Here is a 19,782-nt window from a genome sequence, read left to right as displayed (position 1 = left end):
ATGACGCCAGGCAGCGTCATCGGGGCGTGCGGCGCAGGCGCGCGGAGCGACGGTCGCGAAGGGGAGCCGCGCCCCCTTTTCCCGCCTCCGGCCGCTCCATGAGGGCCTGGCGCGCGCTGCGGCGGGGGGCCGCCTTCTCGTCCTCCTCCTCCTCTTCTTCTTCTCCTGCCGACGGGAAGCCTCGTAGGCGGGCATGGGAGACTTCGCTGTCGCCGCTGGAGCGGGTGAGGCGGCTGCTGCCGCCCGAGGAAGCGGCGGCAGTGGCACGGGGTGCGGCAGCGGCAGCGCCGCAGCCGCCTCAGGCTCCCCCTGAGGAGGATGTGGCGGCGGTCGCCCCCCGTCAAGCACTAGTTGAGGCGGCAGGTCCGCGTTCCGGCCCTTTCCGCGCTGGGGAGCTGGCGCTGGCGGAGGTGCGGAGGAAGAACAACTCGACGCTGAAGCTGCTGTGCCGGCTGGCGGCGGAGGCGGTGCTGAGCAGCCCCGGTGGCGTCCTGCCCCACCGCGACATCATCGGGCAGCTGCCCGGGCAGGTGCTGCTCACGTCGGCCGGTAAGCGGCTGCTGCTGAGGCGGCCCTCGCTGGACGAGTACGTGCTGCTCATGCCGCGGGGAGCCACCATCGCCTACCCCAAGGTACGGGCTGGTGGCTGGGAGGTCGCTGGCCCAATCTCACCTTTAATTCCCCGCGAATAGTAACGTGCCGTGTTTTTCTCGCTCGCAGGATATAAGTGCTCTATTAATGATGATGGATATCCACCCGGGAGACACCGTGTTGGAAACTGGCAGCGGGTCTGGTGCTATGAGCTTGTTTCTGTCAAGAGCAGGTGAGAACCTGGCTTTAGACAACACGGTATTTATTTATTTCCTTATCGTATCTTGGGGGTTTTTTTGCCCAGATACTTATGGTTCTTGTGGTCCTTACTATTCAGCTCATGAAAGCTTTGCTGCAGTTCACATATAGTTTGTTGATTGAGGAAAATTACATCAGCACAGAGACTGCAAACCATTTTGACTGTGCTTAGAGGGCCGTGGTGTAAGTGGTAACCAAAGAAAGCTGAGTTTCAGCCGTGCCTCACGATCACTCAACTGCAGCTGGTCTTGATATCTCAGGCCCAAGTTTCAAGGTCAGCAGTTGCTTCTCTGCTCCCTCTCCCTCCTTCTGCCTTCTACTGCTATTGCTTGATTTCTTCTGATCATCTTTCTGGAATAAACAAGTGTTTGGGGTTTTTAATTCCATTGGGATTTTGAAGCTAGCATGGGATTATTCTCAAAGCAAACATTGCTGCTGTAGGAGCTAGAAGCTGACGAAACAGAAGATAAACATCAGCGCTTCTCTTTCCATTTAGAGAAAGGGAGAATCGGAGTCCTTAGCTTTCCCCATCGTGCCCTACAGGCAGACCCAGAACCCAAAGAGATGGAACACCTGCTACTGGCTAAGGCAAAAGCTAGCTCTTGCTAAATACAGCGGCTGATTTTTCTGCCTTGGGTATTCAGCCTACTGTGGCCATTTCATACAACACCACCTGAACTTGCCAGTTACTCCTCTCATTTTTCAGTCTTGTCCAACAGTTTTTTTCTAATCACTTTAATTTAGCAGTAAATGAGCCAAGTTGACAAAATCATTGGCATTACCAGGCTGTTAACGCTATCCAGGGAAAAAGTGCAGTTGTTGTGTGCCAGACAAATACAGCCAGTTTTAGTCACAGCTGAACACACTTTGGTGCTGACACAGAAATAAATAGATTTGAGTTGCTGGTTCCTAATGGTGGCTGCTTTTGCCACCATTGAATACACACCAGTAATACCCAACAAGGAAAACAGCTGCTGCATGGGTAAATGCTGGAATTCAAATGTAGCGGGCACCTTACCAATGTCCATGGAATTATTTAATTTCCAAAATTCATGTTGATTTAACAGATTTCATTCATCTCTTAATTGTTATTCCTTTTATATTTTCTTTTCCGTTCTCTCTTAAATCATTCCCATAAACTACTGACATGAAACAGGAGAGTTAAGAGAGTGGTATCTGCCATGACTATAAGATCTTTGAGAACTGGAAAATATGATGTGTGCAAATCTGACATACTGTAGCTTCACAATAATGAAGTTCTGCCTAGCTACTTCACCTTCTTCTTATTTTTAAAAAAGCAGTTTCAAAAAGTAGGAATTACTTTAAATGATTGGGGGTAAAACTGGTCCCCCCAGTGTGAAGAATTTTATTTTTCTGATGTTTCTAAACTGATAATTTAAATAACAAGGAGTTGGCACTGTGACTCTACAACTGCTTCAGGTGATCAAAGGCAACGTGCCGCAGCCTTCCCTTTCTTACCAGCTGGTTCTGGCCTTTGTCTGATGCAGGGTGAGCTGGATCAAGGAGCAACTGTCAGGAAATCCATCCCTTCTTTTACTCAATGGTTATCTCAATGGATTCGCAGTGGGATCACATAGGTGAGGGAAGCAGCCTGGTGGCTTCAAACTGAAATGGCTTAGAAAGGCACAGAACTGACCTGAGGAGCTGCTGCTTCCTAAAAGCTGCCTGAACCCATTCCAAAGTAGCAAGGAGAGAGAAGTGAGCAGTGGGATAGGCTTGAGGAATTGGAGTAATACAAATATGGAATACAGCAGTGCACACCCTGCTGTCTGTCTGCACAGCCTGGAAATGCATCCTTTATGAGAAACAGTGTGTGCTGGACTCATGGTAAATTTCAGAATAGTAAATTTAGGAATAGTAATTTATTGTTGCTGCAGACAACAGAAAAATGACACAAACCTGGGTAAATCAAAGAGTACACTGGAAAACTTGTCTGTGTGGCTGAGGTCGGTGAGCAGGTTTCCTTAGCCTGTGAGCTGTGAGCACTGGTGCAGCATTCTCAGCTGGTACCTCTGGCTGCTCTAGCAGAAGGATCTAGCAGGGGCCACAGATGCTCTATTTGTCTTTTGCTGCAAGAGTGTTTAGGAGAACATCTTGGAACGGTCTGTACTACCGTAGCTACACTTTGTTTCATCTGTGCATTGATGGATTTCTGTCTGTGGAAGAACTAACACAGCACTTTTTCTGCATGTTTGTTTTAGATGTAAATAAAACATAGATTGTCATTGATTGTTTCATACGTGATCATTTCCTAAAGTGGAGATGGAAAGGTGTACTTATGTTATAGACTATGGTTTTTGCTTTTTTTGGGTTTTTTTTTTCCCAAGTCTTTGTAGCAGCAGCGTAAAGTGGTGAGTGGAGTGTCTTCTGTTTGTTTTCAGTTGGGCCCAAAGGACATGTTCTAAGTTATGAAATCAGAGAGGATCATCATAATTTAGCTAAGAAGAATTACAGGCACTGGCGTTCTGCGTGGGAGATAGGACACGTGGACAAGTGGCCAGATAATGTGGAGTTCATTCTGAAAGACATTTCAACAGCTGCTGCAGATCTGAAATCCGTAACACTTGATGCAGTGAGTGAATCCAGACAACTCCCCCATTTGGCGCCTGTCTGTTCTCCACAATGAAAACCTCTAGTGCTCTCACTCACAGCGGGATTCCCGTATCTTGTGTAACATGAGAAATAACAATCCAGGTCCTCATCAGTGAAAGAAATATTGTAATTTTTTTGTCAGATACAAATGTTTTCAAGGTTCCAGTTACAGGTTGTCAAATGAAAGAGTGATAAAGCTGTACTATAGAAATATTACAATTAATTACTGCTGTCTTGTAAGCAAATACCAACTCGCTTTCTTGTATTTTTGAGAAACTGATATTTTTATGAGATAGATATTTGAAGTATTAAATTTCAGAAGAATACAGAACCTTATTAAATATGTAACTATGTGACCACTTTGCTATCAGCTATATAGAATGCTCAATGTAACTACACCATAATTTAGAGAATGCTATGGCTTGCTCTCCTACCCTGCTTCTTTGTATCCAGATTCCCTAAAAAGGAGTCATGCTGAGGAAAATAGGTTGATGTTAACCACTCTTCCCTCTAAAGCTGACCAGCTACTTCCAACTACTTACTAAATGCTTTAAACAAATAGCAATTTTTAAAATGGTGCAAGCAAATAAATATAATACATAGAATAAAAATACCTTTTCAAAAAATGCTTTAAGTAACAGTCCTGCAGGAAGGATCGGATATTCCATTTCCCATTGTTCTGAATCTGAATTGCTTCCTAGCAGAAGATGGATAAATTGCCAAAGACAAGAGGTATTTTTAATCTTGAAATTACAGCAAATTAGACATTGTGACCATAATGTGTTCTTTTTATACATTTGAACAATCTTTTTTTTTTCCACATTTGAGAAATAGATATGCAAATGTGTTAGTAAATGTAGTCTTTTGAAAGTTTTTATTACTGTCAGGAGTTAATTTACTTTAGGATTTAATTACTAGGAGGCTTAACTTCCTACAGACCTACTTAGTTGGTCAAATGCTACTTGCTGTTTTAATAGAAATTCATTTGGAAGTAGAGAGGACTTCATTTTGTCTAAGTGTGCACCTCAGGTTTTGAGAGGCAGTGATAAAACTGGTGGATGATTACATACTGCTGTTGTATGCATCTCTTTTCCCTAACCTTTTTCTCCCCCCAGCATTGTTGTATGTTACACTGGCAGATGTACATATGTTCTCACAGTATTAGCCATTAATATGGCTTTCTCTTGCAGGTAGTTCTGGATATGCTGAACCCTCAGTGTGCTCTGCCTGTTGTACACCCAAGCCTGAAACAAGGTGGGGTGTGCGCTGTGTACTTGGCAAAGTAAGTATTTCTTTCTTGCACCCTTATTCAGACATTACCTGGCCTCAGTATAAAACCAAACATCTTCTGAAATACACATGCAGCATTAATGAAATGGTTAATGAAGTTGGGATTTTTCCCCACGTAACTTTCTTTGGGAGCTGTACTCAGTATAAATTACACTTGGCCAAATCCTTTGGCATGTGCCTGGGGAATGTTCTCATTCTGGTCAGTGAAGTTTAGCCTTTATGGCATCCTCAAAGTAACTGCACTGTTCTCCAATGTAATAGTCAGGTTGCTCCATTACCCCGAACCTGAAGCACTTGTGTAACCTCAAAGGTAAAGAATGTGCCAAAGTCAGTAGAACTGAAATTTTGTGCTTTGAGTTTTCAAAATACTACTTTACCCTTTGCATTTCTTCAAAAGCATCACACAGGTTATTGACCTTTTAGACAGAATACGGAGCTGCAAGCTTCCATTTTTGTGTGAAAGGATAATTGAGGTAACTCACAGGAGATGGTCAGTACTCCCTGCTAAACTCAAGCATTACAAATCAAGCCAAATGGTGAAAACTCAAGAAAATATTGAAGAACCACCTCAAAATGAATATGAAGAAATCCATATTCAGGATGAAGCAGTTCTTAAGGAGAGCGAATACAATGGTAAGGACTTCACTGCTGATGAGACCCCCTATTACTGCACTTGGATAATCCAGTGTAGGAAGAGGCAGTGCTTTTACCTAGGTCAGCTGAGAATAGGCAAGGTTTTGGATAGCCTAGACCTTGTCAGGTTTAAAGAAGACTATTAATTGTTATTTAAGTTAAAATATCCTACTAAAAACCTGGGCTAAATAAAAAATAAATTTCAATCTGCAATAAATATTGACCACCCTTCTACTACTATTTTCAAATTTTTGATTTTTAAGAAAATTCAGTTCTTTATACTCACCCCAAAGCTGCTTTAGAGGACCCTGATGGACTTAAGGATTCCTTAGGAGAAGTGGTGGCCAGTGAGCTCTGTTTTAAAATTATGCTGTTCTGGCAAATCCAAAAATGCTGCCACATATGTATATATTATATTTATATGACAAATATAAAATATATATACAGTGTAGATCTGCAAAATGCAAAGAGTTCTGAATATAATGGTAGGTGATGACAAAAAAAAAAGAAAACATGTCAAGGAAAAATATTACATGAACATTGTCTACTCTTGGCTGCATGTTGGTCTTAAACTTGTGGGAACAAAATAAAAAGAAATGTCTTCTCACAGAATCACTCAGTGATGCCGCTGAAACAAACCACTCTGTGCCTTACATTGCCCGACCATCCCACTGGCAGGAAGCTCATTCAGGTGAGACACTTGGAAAAAGTTTATCCTAAATGTTTAGTGGTATTTTTATTTCAAAGAAATTTTTTTTGTTGTGCTACCATTTGGTATTTTCCTATGTCATGAAACCATAAAACTTATAATAATAAAAAAATCATTGTGTATTGAAATACTAAAGTAGTAACTTTTGTTTTTTTAATTAGCGTTCCTTACCAAGCTGAGAAAGTTTCAACCGCTGCTTTCTTGATGCTGCTGCCTCCTTAGCTGCTAATTTGAATATTGTATCAGAATGAAATAAAACATAACAAAGTAGATGCTACATTTTGCAAGTTGTGTAACTTTTAAGCAATGACTGCTCTGATTTCTACCTGGTGTCAAGTTTGAAACACCAACTGTTATCCCACTACGTAAAGGGAAAAATTTGAAGTGAATCATCACATCTGGTGTTGTGATGCAGCCCAGGTTGTTCTGCAGATCACAGTATCTGTTTCTGTCTTATCTGGTGCACTTCATTCTCCATTGCTTGTAAACCAATCCATAGACTTATCTTGATCCAGGGTGCTGCATGGTTGCCTTTTGCTGGACAGCCTCTGACAGTCTACCAGAAATAAGAAGAAAAAAATTTTAGTAAGAAAGTAAGGGATCAAAGTCTCTTCTTTGAAATTTATACTTTGCTGGCTTCCAACTGGTGACTATAGGTTTCTTTAACAACAAAGTTCTTAAAGCATACCTTTAAGAGATACAGAAATTTACTGAATGTGTTCACTTGATAAAGCTGTGCTTATTTCAACATCAAAACAGTTGTTGACAGGCACAGCTTTGGTTCCCTTCCAGCACTCATGCTGCAAGTTGCCTGCTTATTTGTGAACATCACTTCATATAAAGTATTCTCAAATGGCTGGAGGAAACAGTTTTTTTCTGGCCCTTGTCAGAGATGAGAAGCCAGATCTCTCAAGTAAAAACAGACTTAAAGTCGTTTTGGGTCTCCCCTGAGGAAGTGGTGATGTTTAACACATTAAATTATTCAGTTATGTTTTGTAAACACCTGACTTGCTTTATATCTCAGGAAATATTCAAATGCCAATTTTTTCAAAGTTGAGAATCACATTTGTACTAAAGCTGTCAAAAACAGTAACAATCTTACTATAATAGTGAAAATTTGGATATTAATGAGAGCACCTGCAACTAAAATATACAGAGCTATAAATAACTACCTTTGTATTAGATATGTGTAGTAGGAACTCTGCACTGGTTAACTACAGGAGAGTATCTTTGCAGAGCTGAGGCCTTATCCGGATGCCTGAGGAAGTTTACATCTCAAGTGTGTTTAACTTCTAATAATAAATTTAATATTGGGTTTGCCCCACAACTGCTTTATGTAACAGAGGCCCCTGATGCAAAGGCTGAGGATGCTATTGTGAGTAGATTAATGGGCAGAGATTCAATTATGTAAACAATTCTTGCAATAAGCTCTTGTTTTCTACTCATACCCCAGTATTAAAACAGTCTTGTATAAGTTGTCAACAAATCGGATACTTAGAGGAAAATGGAAATTGTGATTTAGCCTATGTCCAAACCCATACTGCAAATGAGCATCCTGCCCTTTCTCAAAACATGCTCTCAGCAAGAGCACTGTAACTCACTTTACATACACCAGTATTTTTATTGTTCCAACCAGTCATAAAAAAATCATTTAAAACAGGACTCCCAATTTCATTTATAATGCAGGAATAGTAACAAATGGCTGAGTAGACTGGAATGCACCCAAAATCTACCATAGTAGATGAAAGTAACATGAAGAGACTCAATGTAAAGCAGTTGGTACTTCCAGGAAGTCAAGATACAATATGTGAAAATGAATCAGTGAGGGTAAAAGCACAGTTCTGCCAAGGTGTAATAAGAAGGGACAAAGCAGTCCCTGCAGCACTCTGAAGGGCGAATATGGCTAATGGAAAATTATTCACAGTATTGTCCAATATCATGAAACCCAAACCATACCTTGGGCTTTATAAGAAGGAGAGTAGATGAACATTTTTTCAGTTGAGAAGGCATCCTTTGATTTCTGGGACGAGTGTAAGTCCATCATCTCCAAAGTGTCAGTGGAGGAGGAGGAAGATGATAATCCGAGCCGTACAAACCTGCCTTTCTTCCCACAGAGGAGGCAGTCTGTAGGAGTAGCACTGGGGCCTCGGGGCAGCTGCACCTGATCCTCATAACTCCTCAGAGCTCCACTGTGCTGCACAGAGCGCTCTCGCTGCCAGATGTAATGTGTTGGAGCGATAGCCATCACCTATGGGAACAGCCATAGGTGGCATCAAGAAGAGCAAAAATAATGGGGAAACATATGGCTGAAAACTAGATCCAGTTAGTGTATGGCAGGGAATTAACATAGCTGAAATGGGCATCATCTCTTATCTGTCTCACTGTCCCATGTTTGCTGCCTTAGGCAGGGGTAAGTAATCCTGATACCAGTCAGGTGTGGAAACATCCCAGCTTCCAGCCCTGTATGTTCACATGAGTCATCACAAACAGGAGCTCATGCTGGGGATATGGGACACAAGATGCTCTCTTTGGCCAACTACCAAACATCAGCTGGCAGTGTTCATCATCACTGAAATACCCATGGGAAGCTAGCAGGGTAGGCAAGGAAAAGCATCCTGCACTCGCCTTCTTCCTTGTGCTTTTCCCATAGCATCTAATCCCATCCCCAGAAATAGGCCTCTAGAGTAAATGGGCGATTTTCTTTTCCACCATCTGGAAGTAAACATTATGAACTTAGAGCATGACAAGGGCTTTTCCAGATACACACTTCACCTAAAAAGTGAGGAATATATTTTTTCCTTATAAATTGTAAAGCACACAAAATTATTTCTAAAGTGGATGAAGTGAAACAAATTAAGGTAGATTTTAAATAAAAAACATTTGCATGAAGCAAATACTAGTCAATAGAAACTTCACTTTTAACAGTCGTGCAATATAAAATATTCTAGTTTACTTAAAAAACACTGTTTCAAACAATGTATTTTAAATGGAGAAGGAAAAAATATGATGGAGGGTAAATAGACCATTACATTTTAGCAGCATCTTTTCTTTCCCATGGATTGTCTGTTTACTTTAGGGAAGAAACTGTACAGAGCTAAATTGCTAGCTGGTGTCACTTGTGATTTCAGTATCTACAATATGAAATTTCCCTCCCTACCTCTTCACAGCAGCGTCTGCTTACAATAGCCCTGTAGTCAATTCTACTCCAAAGTTGATCTCTTAACTTTAAGAAATCAGGGAAGAGCTTTCTCCAGGCTTTGCCCAAAGCCCATGGGAAAATGTCATACTTTGCTTCTTCATTGTCTTCTTCAACTGTGTTTGCCAGATACCTTCAAATATATATATATGTTTGTTTGTAAATATTATTCAATCTTATACCACTATATTGGAATGATTTCTAACATAAAGTAACAGCTATGTGCAGTGGTTCTTTTTTCTAGTTTTGTGAGGAAAAAAACACTAACAAAATACAGCCCTCTCTCTGGAATACAATATTTTCTTAATTAGTTCCATATGCATCCTTTGGGTGAAAAAACCCAAGCTTTTATAAAAATTGTTTTACCCTAGAGTTTCCTAAATTAATAGATAGAAAGAACTAACACATCCTGACATCTTTTTCCAAGCTGACAAGAAACCCTTCAATAAAATGAACAGTTTCTAATTGATGCTTTAAATTCTTTAAATAAGGCTTAAAACTCTCCTGTGAAATCTTAAACTTTCCACTTTTCACTTAATGGATTTTAGCTATTCTCGGAAAATTACATTGTTCATATTAAATTAGGAGCAAACAACTAAAGATAGGTCTACCTTTAGTTGTAAATGCAAAACTTACATTACTTTTTTTAATATCTCTGTTCTTCCCTTTGTTCAACACCTAGCTACTTTTAGTTTTAAATTGTCTTCTCAGACAACAGGAAGATGTTTACTTCCGCTGGACCCACCTGATACTAAACTCCTGTAAATCACACTTGAAAAATTAGGACTTTGAGTCTCCTCCCCAGTATTCTCTCTAGTCCCAGTCTCACCAGACTCTTTGTCCCCCTCTAATCCTTTCACTGTTCTGGCCTGGCTTTTCCCCCTTCAGGGGGATCAGAGAGCTCCCTCCTCCATGTTCTGTGGATGTCACCCACAGCACCAATGACAGCAGAAGGAACAGCCACCTTTGCCCCTGCAGTAGTGTACAAATCTGAGAAGCCATGGTACCAGAAAAGATTACCTGAGCATCATAACACTGTAAAAATAAAAACAAATGCAGAACCCTCTGCAGGTATAGCCAAATGCAAAGGTTTATGTAGGCCTGGATTACTGATTCCACCACTGTTTTAAGTATAGGCATTTTACAACTGTTCAAAAAAGTTCAAAGAAATTCTCTAACAATGTTTTTACAGTTGATTTAAATCATGTTGACAGAAACTTTAATAACAAGTTACTCCTGAGATGCCTGTCATGGTGAAATGTTTTGATACAAATGCCCTAAAGGCTGGCAAAGATATGAAATAGGGTTTTATATGAGCACCTGTTAGCCACATACATGTTGCTGTGTATTGTCCTGAATAAATTTCTTGTAATGCTTTGAAAAGCTCCCAGACTCAGTTTGGTAGGCAGAATGCCACTGTGTGTATCACTGCAGCAATGCAACTAACCCCTGTCTGCTGCTCAAGCTTGTTCCATCACAGGAAGAACAGGGACTTTGCACTATTCATGTACAGTATGTAGAGTATCACAGAACCACAGAATGGTTTGGGTTGGAAGGGACAGCAGCCCCCCTACCACCCCCTAGGGATGCCACCCCCTAGATCAGGATGTTTATATATTCCTCAAGGAAGTCTCATCACCTATTATAATTATCAGTGTTATAAAGAAATAATGCAACGTTTATTCTAATAAAACCAGATAATTTTAAAGTACTTACAGAGCCACAAAGAAATTGATTCTGGTATGCTCACTTGGTGTGAAGTTAGCTCTCTTGAAATAAACGAAAGTCATTGCCAAGAGATACTGTTTTAAAATGTAAAATGAAGTATCAATGTGTTACTTAGATATAGTATTTCCTAAATTGATTCACCCATCTTGCACCAAGATATTTTCATCATTTTTAACAATGAGGAAAGCATTAATTAAGTTTTTTGAAACTTCCAGGTGAAACCATTAGAAAAAGATGATGTTCTGTATTTGCATTAAAGTATCAAGTAATTAAGGGCAGATTTCTCACTCAATGTATGTTCTGTTAACTAAGAAGGAAATACACTTACCTTGTCTGCAATTTCACAGCAACTGTCCATCCAAAGGAAGTCTTGGATTAGATCATCATCTGTAACAAGAGAAAGCTGTAGCATTTCAAACACCAAAACTGTTTATGTCAGAATGTATTTATAAATAAATAACAGATGGTCTTTCATTATGAAAAGAAACTATGAAAGAAAAGAAAAGAAACTAGATCAGCCAGCAGGGAACAGAGAAACTGTTCCCTACTGCAGTAGGAGAGGTTCAGGTGTGAAAAAAGCTTACATGACAAAAGAAGACAAACTCTACCAGAAAGGCAAGGTGGAAAATCTGGTGACTTCATTTCATCCATTCTCAGTAACAGCAGGTGAAAGTGAAAAATAACCAGGTTTTTTTCTATTTGCATCATTTCTTCCTGCATTACATGCTTCCAGGTGATAGCCCACCATGATTTCAGAGGAACTGCTGAGATCCTGCACCTTGATTACCTGGCAGCCTTTATAGGGCAATACTTGCTTATTTTTGGTCAGTGCTTCATTGTCCATGACCATGTACTGTAATTACCAGCAGCTCTGTCTCATTCACTTCTGTATTTAAGGGTCAAATAAAAACCAGCTGTAATCTTCCACTATTACTTAAAGTCCTTGCTCAATTAAATGAATACAAAACTTCATATGAAAGAGACACAAATAAAGAAGAGATGCTCCAGTTCCTTAGAACAACTTCCCATTCCACTTCTTGCCTCAGAAGTTTATTCCCACAGTAAAGAACATGTTTAACAGACAAGGAGTCATTTTTTTAAGCCTTGTGTAAAACAAGATGCACATTGTTTTACATGTATTTGTTGAAATAGAAGAGAAAATAGTAAGGAAAATTGTCATAAAATAAAAAGTAGCAAACCACGTTGGTTTCATTTGTAATTTTAAAAAGATACTTTTCATCAATTTGGTAGCTCTTGTATTTTTAATTTAAGCATTAAATATTTCTATACCAAACTACAAAAACAAAACATTTTGATAAAGAATTGCCATTACTTTCGATATGAAAAGCACTCTCAAAATTCCTGAGATTAGAAAACATTCTGTTCAGTCAATTCATTCATATCTCACATTATTAACCTACCAAATAATTTAAAGAAAGCTGTCATTTCCTGACGCTGAATAACTAGACATGGTCCCTTTGGACATTTATATTTCTGACTAGGAACCCCTTTTTCACAATTTTCTTGGTGGTCTTTAAAAGCAGGTCGCTTTAGTCTAGTAAGTTTTTTTTGCTGATGTGATCTGGATGCACTTGATTTTACATGAACAGTGACAGTGGGAGGTGTCTGACACACCAGATTGTGTTTCATTTCGTTTAGCAAAGGTTCCTGTTGAAAAAATAAGAAGAAATTAACTACAAAATTAGTCAGTTTCAGCACTAGTACATTTCTTTTGTTCACATGAAATGTTTCAGTAGAACTTGTATGTCAGATGATGGAAAATTCATTTTATCAGTACTGATTATCTAAGTCTTGTGCCCTAGGACAGCCACGTAGAGTTCTTTGATTTAGTTCTAATTTTATAAAGCTTTATTTTTCCCCAGTAGAAGGAGCCTTCAATTTTGTTTTTCCAATCAACTTTGGAAAATGGGAAAAGAGCCTTTCTAGGAAAAGCTGCTGTTTCTCAGATCCTTGTAGCTCCCCACACTTACTTAAACCTACCAAAAAACCCGTGTTCTTCTCCTCCAACTTGTGACTGTGTCTTTTTTTTAAGGCGTATTATTAGAACTAACGCAGCAGAACTGTGATTGAATCATGTTGATTGATTAAAATCAAGTCTTTAGCTCCTAATTGCCACTGGGAATTAATCTTATCCCTCAAGCTGGACACACCCTGAAGGCACAGCCGAGGAAACAAACATACCTGTGGTGTTTGTTACCGCAAAATGTGAGGGGATACCAAACGGAGAGGGAGGAAGGGAATTTTTTGGCGGGATTAAACGTATTTACGCTTTCAGGAGGTCTGCGGGCAGGGGGCTGTCGGAGGCTGGCTCACCGCAGCCTACCTAGCTCCCCAGCTCCCGGGTGGCTGCCGCATGAACACAGAAGGGCCCTGAGGCGAGGCCGCGCTTTCGACTGCCGCCACCACGGCCCAAAGCCACCCGCCCCTGCCCACCTCCCTCAGCCACCTCCCCTCACGCCTCCGCACCTCGAGTGGCGCCTCTCGGAGCCAATCAGCGTGCGCGGCGCACCGCTCCATCCAATCGGACGGCGGGGCTCTCCCTCCTCCCGCCCCTCCTGTTGGCGCCCGTGGAGCGGCATCCAATGGGAGCAGGGCACGGCGGGGGCGCCTGCTGCTCGCCTCGCCGCCGGGTCAGGGCTGGCTGGGCGCTCTGAGGAGCGCTGCGCATCCATCCGTCCGTCCCTTTTCCTTCCTTCCTTCTTAGAATCCTTCCTTCCTTTCTGTAATCCTTCCTTCCTGCAATCCTTCTTTTCCTTCCTTTTCCTTCCTTCCTTCCTTCCTTCCTTCCTTCCTTCCCTCTCCCTCCCTCCGCCCCCCCCCCCCCCCCTTTTCATTATTATAAGGGGATGTAGTGGCAGGATAAGTGGGAATAGATCCACTTTTAGAGTAGGCTTAGATTAGATGTTAGGCAGAAATTCTTCACTCTGGGAGTGGTGATAAGGCATAAGCTGCCCAGAGGAGCTGTGGCTGCCCCGACCCTGGGAGTGCTCCAGGCCAGGCTGGCTGGGGCTCTGGACAACCTGGGATAGTGGGAGGTGTCCTGTCCTGCCTGTGGCCGGGGGTTGGAACGAGGTGATCTTCAAGGTCCCTTCCAAACCACATCATTCTGTGATTCTATGTTTAAAAAATCCCCCAGTTTATAGACATCTCCCCAGGAGACACGGGACACCAAGGAGAAGGAACACCTGACTCTAAAGATCATTAAGCAGGGAGGTGCAGGATACCCTGCTGCTACAGAGGCAATTAATGCAATTAGTCTAAGGCTGTCTATTGAGATGCAACAACAAGAATGAAAATATCCCTTTGCTAATACGATTCAGTGTGAAATCTTACTGTTGCCTTTTCTTAGAAGAGCTTAAGATTTTTCCTAGGAAGATGGCAAGACATACATCCATTTTCATTTTTTCCCCCTGCACAGGCCAATTAAAGTGTCAGTGGCCTCATTTGTTATGGTAATGAGAAGAGAGGCCTCTTTACACCTTCCTCATCTTCTATTAATAATTTGCTAAATTATTTACATGCTCTGAGTTAGATTCAGGGAAAGATCATGCCAAGTTTCTGATCAGAGAGAGAGATAAGAAACATACCAAGTGGTAAATGTACCAAGTAACAACATCTCTGTATGGAACAGGCTGAAGGGTGGGGACAATACATTGGCAGGGCAAAAGTCTGTTTCTTTGAGATGCTCTCTTCGTGGGCACATATTCACAGTGAGTTACCTACATTAATTGTTACCTTTTTTTTTTTTTTTAATATTACTTTTCATCAAGGAATTCAAAATACTCATCAATTAACAACTGTTCATTTGATAACTGTGAAAAAGAGAGGAAGGGCCGGCTACAGAAACTTCCACATAACCATCTTAATCTTTAAGACCAGGAAAAAAAATCTTCCTTTTATTCCCTATTGCAAAACATGAAGCTGCAATGAGAATTGTGTCATGCATACTTCCTTATTCTTTACACCTTTACATCAATAAAAAGTAACTTACAATGTCAATCTTTACCCACACAGAGCTTCCTGTAGGTCTCCCACCTCTGAAATAATTTTTGGGCTGGTGGTTCTGCAACAAAACATTAAAAGACTTCTTTTTTCTCTCAAAAATCTGTCACAATCAAGTCATTGAACAGGTATTGTGACTCTTCCAGCAGTGTATTGTCCCCAGCCTGCCAGGACTCAGGTCCTGCTCTGATTCAGACCCATTGCACAACACTGGATCAGACTCTAGAGGAAACTGAACTTTTGAGAGGGGGCTGTGAGAATGTCTGGGACTCTGCCTGTCTCCCTTTGCAGCACTCTGCAGCCCGAGGCTGGACTGAGGAGGGGATGACTCAAGGATTCAACGTGGAAGCCTGATGGAAAAACATCATCATGGAAAGGCTGATCCCTGAACCCAGTGAGAATAAGGAAACAAAACTTTACCTGACTGTGTAGTGGAATTAACTGGTTCCCAACTTTGCTTTTAATTAACAACAATTTTTAGAAGGCTGTTGAACAATTCATCCAAGAATATGGGGAAGAATGGATGGTCTTGGAATCTCTGCTGGTCACAGTGACCCCGAGATACATTAGGAAGTCTCCCACCTCGGCACTCAAAGAAGGAGTCAGAGCTCTTCAGTTCTCAGTCTCAAGGTTGTTTATTGTATCTTATCTATAAAATTCTTTCTCCTGTCCTGCTGAGGTCCGCTCAGCGGGACAGTCAAAGGCACTCTGCCTGCCCCTGCGGCAGTGTTATCTTTTTATACTAAAACCCACGTGTACAATGTTTACAATTACTTTCCAATACCTATCACCTATGTTAGACAGTGAGCTTCTACTCTAAACCAATCTAAAAGTGCCAACATCACAGCAGAAGATGGAGGCCAAGAAGAAGAAGGAGAAAGGCTGGACATGCCCAGACTCCTCCACCTTGCCCCCTGAACCCCCATTCTAAAAACCCCAAAAATCTATTTTTCACCCTGTGATAAATTCACTATCATTCTATTAAACTTTCGTGGCTTGTAATCCTTCATATAAAGGTTGGCAATTGTTTTTTCCAAGGGCTAAATCAAAGGCACAGGGGTCTTGGGGTCTGTGCCAAGGTCTCTGAGCCCCTTGGGCAGGGGCTCGAGTCCTCCAGGGCAGGCAGAGGAATTTCCGGGGTTCCCACAGGATGGAGCTTTTGCACTTCCAAGTCGCTTGTTGGACATCAGGGAGCGCTGTTTCACCACCAGCCACTTGAACCGAGACAATGCAGCGTTTGTCCAGCCGAGTTTCATGCTGTACCTCTTTCCTAACCATTCCTGTAGGTGTCATTAAATCAGTTTAGCCACTCTACATGTCTATATGTAATCACAGTTTGAAATTACATCTTTAACATATATAATTTTTATTCTATAATTTTTATAATATATATTTTTGTATATATATTATATATATAATATATTATAAATAATTTTTGTATAAATTTATAAATATTTAATATAAATATGTGTATATATTCTATTATTTTATATAATATTTCTATGACTAAAATTACTAAGATCTGGGCTTGAAAGACCTGGGATTCTTACAACGTCTTATTTCTGGAAAAAAAACAAAAAATAACTCAATATATACACTGAAACTCCATTATGAGATATATAGTTATATAGCTATCCAGATTTTGGTCCAAAAAGGCAGCTGCAGAGCAGTTAGATTCTGTTAAATGAAAAAAGGACTTAAAGTTTTTTCAGTGAGTGAGTTGTTTACAGATAGATTAGGAAGCATCACTGAGTTAAAACACAAGGATAGCATTTTTATAAATCACGTTTAGGATACAAATACTTTTTTTCAGATTTCAGTATTTTTGAGATACTTTTTGCCTCTGATATCCTTTCCAGTGAACTTTTTTTCTTTTTTTTTTTTTTTTTGCCTAAGAAAGATAATACAGGTAAAACACCTGGTATTTCTTTTCAAACAAAATCATGAAGAACCACCATTGATTCTTGTAAATACAAATCATTATCCCCAATAAAACATGTATTTTTCAGTTAGGGACTTTTCCTACTTCCTGTAGAGTGTGAAATAGGAGAAAAAAATATCTCTTCCCTGTAGAGATGACTGCTGATCCTGCTGGGGGAACATGCCTGGCCTCTCAGTCAAATACATTCTAAAGGAAATGCTCATGGATTGAGAGCTCCATTCCTAAAGACCCATTGTGAAACTGAAACACGCATCTAAAAAAGCAAACTTTAGGCATGAGTTAAATTCTTTCAGAGTAAAGGGTGTAGCTAGTCACAGGATTAAAGTAAAGAGGAACAGATGAGCCACCTGAACTCACATCTGTCACCAGAAACCTGTTTTATATGTGGGAAGAGAGAGAAAGGATTCAGATGAGTTGTGAGAAACAAATTATTAGGGCATCAAGGAGCCTGGACTAGGACTAAGCATAACAGACTGAACACAGTTTGCCAGTTTGCTACTGGAGCAAGTAAGCAAGGATACTGGAAAGGTCCCTCGCAGTTAAAAAAGTGACAAAGTTACAATATGATTAAAATTAAAGATGGATCAGTGCCACTTAACAGCTGTAGTTATTCTCAGATACTGAGAAAATCAGGAGCATCTCTAAGGAAAAAATGATTTGGAAGTTATGCAGTGAACAAGGAGAGTAGTGACTAGGCTAACAAAGCAAGTGGTGAAGGAAAGTGGAGGCTGCCAGCAAACACGGTGCATGTTTAAACATGCTGCTCCTGCATACTTCAAAACAGCCAAGCACTCTGCAGCAACAAATCTCCATAAATCTCCAGGGACATGAGTTTGAACTTGTTCATTCCTACTGTAAATAGACTGATACATCCTGTATGAACTTAGCTAATTCCAAGCAGACAGGGGGAGCCTTTAAGATTTATTTTTAAGGATTGGCACCTGTATGCTAGTTGTAAGTGAAACAAAGCAGTCTTCTCTGAAGAGTTCCAATTTCTCTGTAAAACTAAATAGATTATATAGACTACATTAGGTGTTCACCATCATGTCACAAAAGATTACTGATACCTCTCAACATCAGTAACTCAAAACTAGCCATACATATTTTACATTAAAGGGAAAGGAGAGGACCTTCAGGGTTTTCCTTTAAGTGTTTCTGAACCTTCTGATATCATCCACCATATTCTAAGTCTTTTTTAACCACTGAAAATTGCATTTTGGATTTGCAAGTATTTAATAACCATGGCTATATTTGTTACCCATGCCATTTCTTCATGATGAATTGTGCAAAGAGCCTTAATAAACAGAACTCCTCTCTACCTCCATGGCCCTGGAGCCTTTTGTTCCAGATTCCAAGAGCAGCAGCTTCCTGAGAGGCAGGTGCAGGAGCAAGAAGCTCATGGAGGCAGGTGCAGGAGCAAAAAGCTCATGGAGGCAGGGGCAGGAGCAAGGAGCAGGTGTGTGCAACTGTGCCCAGGGCACAGAGGGGCTGGATTACCTACATTCACACTGCAAAATGGGAACTTTCCACCTCTTCCTTTACTCCCCTTTTCTCTCATAAACAACTAACAAACACCAGACTTTGAAAATCTCCCAGCTGAAAATGTAGCTGGACAGAGAAAGTTTCAAGAATTTAATTTAAGAAATCTTTTTTCTAAAATGGCATTAGCTGAAAAGTGTTTAATTCCATCTGGAAAATAACACAAATGCTTTGCCTCACTGATGTAATGCTTAGGTACACATTAATACCCTAAACTACAAAACATCCAAGGAACCTATTATCCAGGAAATATATCTTATGTTATTATCTATGGACATCAAAAGTAGGAAAACATTGGTGCTTTCAAAATAACATCCTAATCCTTTTCCTGAAGGCAAGTTTCCTAAATAATAGCTATTTGAGTGGCTAAAGAATAGGTGGGAACCTTCAAACATTTAGCTAGCTGGCTTATGATTCTATAACTGGGCAAAATGTGTGAATTTCATCTAATATTTTTCATCTTATTTTCCAGTTTCAGAGTTTAGGGGTCACATAGGTCAAAAACTCTTTCAAACACAGCATCTATTTAATCTCTGGTTTTATACTGTTGAACACAATTGAATCTTTGTCCATGGCCACAGCCCCTTTAACATGAAACAATAGTGGTGATTAAGACAGGACAATTTTTCTGTTGTCAAGAGCTGTATTTGCATGATACAGCGTTCAAAAGACTCACCCCATGAAAGGATTAATCAAAAGTAGTGTAGCTGTAGTTTTTGAAGCAAGAGGAAATTGTTTTCATAGGCAATAAGTTGGCTCCCATGCTCTTGCACTGCTAGGAAAGGAGCAGCATCAAGTTCAGTAGTGGGAAGGCAGAACTTCAAGGACAGCCCTTTAGAGACTAAAACCAGACAAGTTAAAATGTGACCTGGAAAAAGTCCAGGATTTGCTTTTTTTAACTCCCATCCGATGGTCCAGGCTCCACACAGTTAAATAGAACTGCCACCGTTTGTTAAACATTGAATGCCCCTCCCAAGAAGCAATAGGGTCTATAATTACTCCACAACAGGTCAAAAAGCTTTCTTGTTTCACCAAGTTCAGTAATCATAGGTTGTAAAAGTTCTCTCACTCCGAGCTTGAAGCAATAAAATGACTAGTACAAGGGCTGTAAATTAAAGTGCACAGAGAAACAGATGAACTTTGGTAACAGCTTTTGCTAACTGGAAAAAATAAGGGAAACTCATGAACTGTGATAGTCACAACACAAAAGCAATTTATTTCAGCAAGGGACAAAAAAAGCAAAACACTAATGGCATGCCC

The 19,782-nt window shown here is 40.5% G+C and overlaps 2 protein-coding genes across 4 annotated transcripts; one reads left to right on the top strand and one right to left on the bottom strand.

The window, feature by feature from the left end:
- Positions 1-46: 46 nt before the first annotated feature.
- On the top strand, positions 47-6,371 carry TRMT61B (tRNA methyltransferase 61B). Of its 3 annotated transcripts, XM_059840854.1 has the most exons (7): positions 47-632; positions 721-823; positions 3,252-3,442; positions 4,653-4,744; positions 5,150-5,385; positions 5,996-6,076; positions 6,256-6,371. In XM_059840854.1, exons 1-7 carry the CDS (start codon positions 99-101, stop codon positions 6,297-6,299), a joined length of 1,281 nt encoding a protein of 426 aa, XP_059696837.1. In that variant the 5' UTR covers positions 47-98; the 3' UTR covers positions 6,300-6,371. The 3 variants fall into 3 exon arrangements, 2 of the variants coding, with proteins under 2 accessions (XP_059696837.1, XP_059696836.1); XR_009485680.1 differs by having other exon boundaries at positions 5,150-6,076; XM_059840853.1 differs by lacking the exon at positions 6,256-6,371 and having other exon boundaries at positions 5,150-6,229.
- SPDYA (speedy/RINGO cell cycle regulator family member A) lies at positions 6,256-12,668 on the bottom strand. The gene is made up of 6 exons (XM_059840855.1): positions 12,440-12,668; positions 11,347-11,405; positions 11,007-11,092; positions 9,252-9,423; positions 8,051-8,342; positions 6,256-6,650 (listed from the first exon to the last, which is right to left on the bottom strand). The coding sequence occupies exons 1-6, from the start codon at positions 12,666-12,668 to the stop codon at positions 6,562-6,564; spliced, it is 927 nt and encodes a 308-aa protein (XP_059696838.1). The 3' UTR covers positions 6,256-6,561.
- Between the last annotated feature and the right edge of the window lie 7,114 nt (positions 12,669-19,782).

The sequence above is a fragment of the Haemorhous mexicanus genome, chromosome 3 (assembly GCF_027477595.1).
Source record: "Haemorhous mexicanus isolate bHaeMex1 chromosome 3, bHaeMex1.pri, whole genome shotgun sequence".
NCBI lineage: Eukaryota > Metazoa > Chordata > Aves > Passeriformes > Fringillidae > Haemorhous > Haemorhous mexicanus.
Note: the sequence above shows the minus strand (reverse complement) of the source record. Positions and strands in the feature narration are given on the sequence as shown.